Below are 4778 nucleotides of genomic sequence, written 5' to 3'. Positions count from 1 at the left end.
GCAAGAGATCCAGGATATTTTCGCGCAACTATGAGGGAGAAAGTTATCCCTGATCTTGCCCAACAAAATATTGAGTTCGTCTAATCAAGCAAGTCAGTTTGATTGTAATTTTATCTAAACTGAAACTCTAGATTACTTTTGATCGAAGTTTGAACATTTCTTACTAAAAATTTTTTCTCAAGATTCTTGTTATGCCTCGCGGTTCGTGCTAAACTATAAAAATTTATTGATGATGTAGCAATATAATCCCACAACCTCAGATAAAACAACCAAAGCTTTCACCTTTACATGATGATGAATTTTCTATATTTGCATATCCAATACCTAAAATTTGTTTTATATATTTTTACCCTATTTTTAATTTCACATTAAAAATATTACTATCTTACCTAAAATTTGTTTTATATATTTTTACCCTATTTTTCATTTCACATTAAAAATATTACTATCTTAATTTTTAAATGACACAATTAACTTTTTTTAATTTATACAAGGAAGGTGACATGCAAAAATTGAAGCTTAGGTTACGTTTGTAAATACAAAAGAATTTAGGGGCATCTATATAAATCTTTCAACCGAATTTGACGAACTCAAATTGATAATTTTAGCATTTACATTTTCCCCGCCGCGGTCTACAATTTACCCTAAAATAGTTTCGTGCAAATCAAAAGAGGTTCACGTTTCTGTGAATCTTTCGTTTCTGCAATTTACCCTAAAATAGTTTCGTGCAAATCAAAAGCGGTTCACGTTTCTGTGAATCTTAACCCTCTCCCGTCCACTTCGCTTCCACGTTTCCGAGCTCCTGTTCTTCGGTTGCTTACAACCCTTACGTGTTTGCAGTAAAGCGAACGATATTTCTCGAGTTTTTCCTGTAGAAAAATGATCGAAGAAGCAAAGCATGCCGTGAAGAAAGAAGAGGAAGACGACCTCGACGGTCCCATTTCTGCTATCAGTCGCAAATCCTTGAAGAAGATGGAACCGATATTCAAGGATCGGTTAGACGACGACGACGATGTTCCGCTTGCTTTTTCTACGACGAAGAAGAATAAGCCCTCCAATTATTCCAAGATGAAGAAAGAAGAGCCCGAAGATGATGAAGACGAAAAGCCATTGAAGGTACATTCTTCAATGTTTTGCGATGGGTCGATTTTAAAACCATTATTGTTTATTGCTCTATTGCGGTGATTGATTACTAAACTGCAGAAGATGGAAGGTCTGAAGAAAAGGTTATCTGATTCACCTAAGGTTAAGAAGGAAGAGCGCGAAGATGATGACGACGAAATGCCTCTGAAGGTGCATTAATCTCTTTATACCCCTAGGATCAACCTTCTGTTTTTTTTTACTTTTTCGATTATGCTGATTACTTATATAAACGCAGAAAAAAGCAGTTTTGAAGAACGTTTCTAAACCTAAAATTGTGAAAAAAGAAGCTCTTATGGATTCTGAAAAAGAAGATGAAGGCAATAAGGTTTTTCTTTTGGCATTTTCAATCCAATTTGATTGCTGCATTTTCGGTGGCATCATCCTTTATATTTCTGATTTTTTTCCCCTTATTATTTTGTATTCTAGAAGAGTAGAAAGAGGAAAAGGACGGAAGAAAAGAGGACCGTGGTGAAGTCGAGAAAAGTTGAAGCTTCCAAAGAGAAGTTTAGGAATGATAAGAAAGAAAAGAAAGCGTATGAACTTCCAGGTCAGAAGCACGACCCGCCAGAGTTGGTAAGGAATACTTCCTTCTCAGTTTTTACTGATTGCTTCAGTGGTTATTTTGAGTAAATGGGCTTACCTCTTTTACCGTGGAGCTGCAGAGAGATCCACTGAGGATTTTCTATGAAACCCTTTACGAGAAAGTGCCTACAAGCGAAATGGCTGCAATATGGTTAGTATATGTTATCATACTTATATGACATATAAATTGTTTTGCTTAAATGTTTTCAGAGTTTTCAGAGAATGGCTTTAGGACTAACTATATAACATCTAGTGTTCATGAATGTTTTCTAGTTCCCAGCTTATAGGGAGTACTTTTTTTAGTCATTCATTGAGCTATGATGCACTAGTTCCGATAATGCGATTCGTGCACAGAGGGAAACGTCATGTATTAGAAATAATGAGACTTGAATTTCACAAGGGATATTATTTTCAAATATTATCATATCTACCGGTAAAGAACGTAGAAACACCTTTGTAATAATGGTATTAAAAGTAAATGATAAAGAAGAAGGAGAATAACATTCTTTTATCGGCGATTTTCCACATATTCGAATGCAATTGGCATAAGGGTTGTCTAATTTATATTGGTCATAGGTGTAGGTCATTTTATGGAAAATGAATGAATGAGATGATGTTACATTCTTTGCTCAACATGATGTCCCAATATCCAAGTTTTCAAGCTTCCATATTACTTGACAGCCCTATAAATGCTTGTGCTTTATTGAATGAGATATGGAACATTTTTTGCTTAACATGATGTCCCAAAATTGAACTTTTCAATGGTCAAGAGAACCTCTTGAAATGATTGTGTTTTATTTAATTTAGTGATATAAATACATAAATGTTGGGCTAGTGTTAATTTGAGCATCCAATATTTTGATTATCATCCACTTGGGCATGCGAGTGCCCAACGAGAGTATCTAGTAGTAGTTGTGTTAAATTATAAGTAAGGCCTGCTCCACTTGGGCATGCGAGTGCCCAACGAGAGTATCTGGTAGTAGTTGTGTTAAATTATAAGATGTTTAGTTTACTTCAAAACTTAGGAATATGATTTGGTAAAATGGTCAGTTTCTTCATTGCCATGTAGCTAACTTGATTTGGGTTTTGTCTTTTATATGTACTATGATAAACTCGATCTATTTTTTTTTCTTTTGGTCCAATGAAGTCATGTCATGCATCTAGTGTTTTTTAATTTGGCTACCAAAATTTTGGAAGGAAAGGTGATTGATGAACTTAGTTTTCTAACAGAATTAATCTTTCCAGAGAAAGTTAGTGTATGCACCAAAATTGTCAGCACAAATCTCAAAGTGATCTTACTGTTAGGGATGATGGTTAGGCAATCAAAACATCGAACTAGAGGAACATGATCCAAACCGACCATTCGATGAAATTACCACTCGGACAAAGTCAATCAACACACAGTGTCGATGGATCATATCGACAAGCCACTTAAGGTGCAGGAGCATTCGGTCGCAACTGAACGATCGACCTGCTTTGCTTTGGTAGGAACGACTGTCATTCGACCTTTCGCCTCGGTCGAACAAACTCAAATATGTCGATCAATTAATAGCCATCATAGTCAAATTTAAACTGCAATACGAATCCAACATTAAATCATGTGAATCTTGTATTAAATGCATTAATGACAGCTTTCATAATTGCTCTCTCCTTTCGGCAATTAAGAGTGATTTTCACCCTCCTTTATGTAATTGTACAAAAAAGGTCTTCTATAAATAAGAGGCTTAACAATAAATAAAGGGACTTTTCCTCTCGACTCTTCTCTCGAGAATTCTTTGTCGATCTCTCTCTTCCTCTCCTACTCTCCTTCTCCCGGCTCCAACTCTCTAGCATGAACATCCCACATACGAGAAACAGAGCCAACAATGAAGGAGAAACCTTGCAGAGGGACGTGGTACCCATGGAATTCAATAGAAAAACAGTATGAAAAGAGGTCTAAGTGTTGCAAGCGCAGATAATAGATTGGTTCGAGGCCCTTCAAGCGGCCATAACTCAAAGGAACTTTCAACTACCACTCTAAGAAGGAGAATCTCGAGGAACTCGCTCTCAGAAAGTTCCTCACAAAGATTCTTCTGCACCTGACAGTCAGTTTAGCAACCGACCGACCGAAGTCCGGGGGGACTCACAGCCCGCCGACAGTACTTCATCAATGCCGATGATCAAACTCTGGGCGGATCGAGCAGGAGCACCCACATGACCGACTGTAGGTGAGGCCTTCTCTTGACGAATCCTAAAAACTATACCCTCGGAGAAGCTAAGGATTCCCCATCTTGATCCTTATAAGGGGAAGAGCAGTCGACGGACCACATGGTCGTTTGAAGTTCTACAGATCAACGATGCTATGAAACGTCGACTCTTTCTGACCACGCTAAAGGAGGTTTTAACAGCTTGCCAGATAGAATCATCCCATCCTACTACGAATTCAGAAACCTCTTCTTAGCGCACTTCATCAACGTGCAGAAGCCAAGGATATTGAGACCCTTCTCCAGATCCGACAGGGAGAGAATGAAACCCTACGGGCTTACATCACTGACTTCCAGAAGAAAATGCTGGAGGTAAAGAACCCGGAGCCTCATCGCTTGGACCGCCCTGAAGCAGGAAATCCACAACAAGGGATTCTGATACAACCAGATCTACTCAAACCAAAGACTTTCGGGGAGGTCTTGGAATTGGCTAACAACCACATTGATGCTGAGGAAGACCCTATGGACTTTTCGAAAACTAAACCAGGGTCATTTGGTCGTCTGTTTTAGAAGCCAAAGGGTCGAGATGACGGAAGGAGGCCAAGGGCAATCGAAGACCAACTAACAACCCTCGATCTCGGGATGACCAGAGAGGTAACCAAGGCAACAGAGGTTGAAAGCATCGTTCTGACCAACGACCGACTCGATATTATGAGCGACCACATGTATATCAAGAGATGCAAAATTCGACACCCCTAAATGTGTCAATGGTTGAGCTAGTACAAACCATTCAAAACAAGGACCATTTCATGAAGGCCCCTCCACTGAAAACTGCACCAGCGCTGCGCCCAACTCGAACAAGTATTGTGC

General features: G+C 38.7%; 1 protein-coding gene across 1 annotated transcript; it reads left to right on the top strand.

The window, feature by feature from the left end:
- The first annotated feature begins 710 nt into the window (after positions 1 to 710).
- LOC110018998 (DNA topoisomerase 1-like) lies at positions 711 to 4478 on the top strand. The gene is made up of 6 exons (XM_020716514.1): positions 711 to 1116; positions 1204 to 1293; positions 1379 to 1468; positions 1570 to 1716; positions 1806 to 1876; positions 4166 to 4478. The coding sequence occupies exons 1-6, from the start codon at positions 880 to 882 to the stop codon at positions 4476 to 4478; spliced, it is 948 nt and encodes a 315-aa protein (XP_020572173.1). The 5' UTR covers positions 711 to 879.
- Positions 4479 to 4778: the final 300 nt, after the last annotated feature.

This window comes from Phalaenopsis equestris, unplaced genomic scaffold (assembly GCF_001263595.1).
Source record: "Phalaenopsis equestris unplaced genomic scaffold, ASM126359v1 Scaffold000038, whole genome shotgun sequence".
Classification (NCBI taxonomy): Eukaryota; Viridiplantae; Streptophyta; class Magnoliopsida; order Asparagales; family Orchidaceae; genus Phalaenopsis; species Phalaenopsis equestris.
Note: the sequence above shows the minus strand (reverse complement) of the source record. Positions and strands in the feature narration are given on the sequence as shown.

Bases quoted from the DNA above. Each gene is read 5' to 3' on its own strand.
- LOC110018998 (XM_020716514.1), top strand. From the start codon at position 880: ATGATCGAAGAAGCAAAGCATGCCGTGAAGAAAGAAGAGGAAGACGAC. The intron at 1,294-1,378 runs GTGCATTAATCT...ATATAAACGCAG, and splicing joins ACGACGAAATGCCTCTGAAG to AAAAAAGCAGTTTTGAAGAA. The intron at 1,469-1,569 runs GTTTTTCTTTTG...TTTGTATTCTAG, and splicing joins AAGAAGATGAAGGCAATAAG to AAGAGTAGAAAGAGGAAAAG.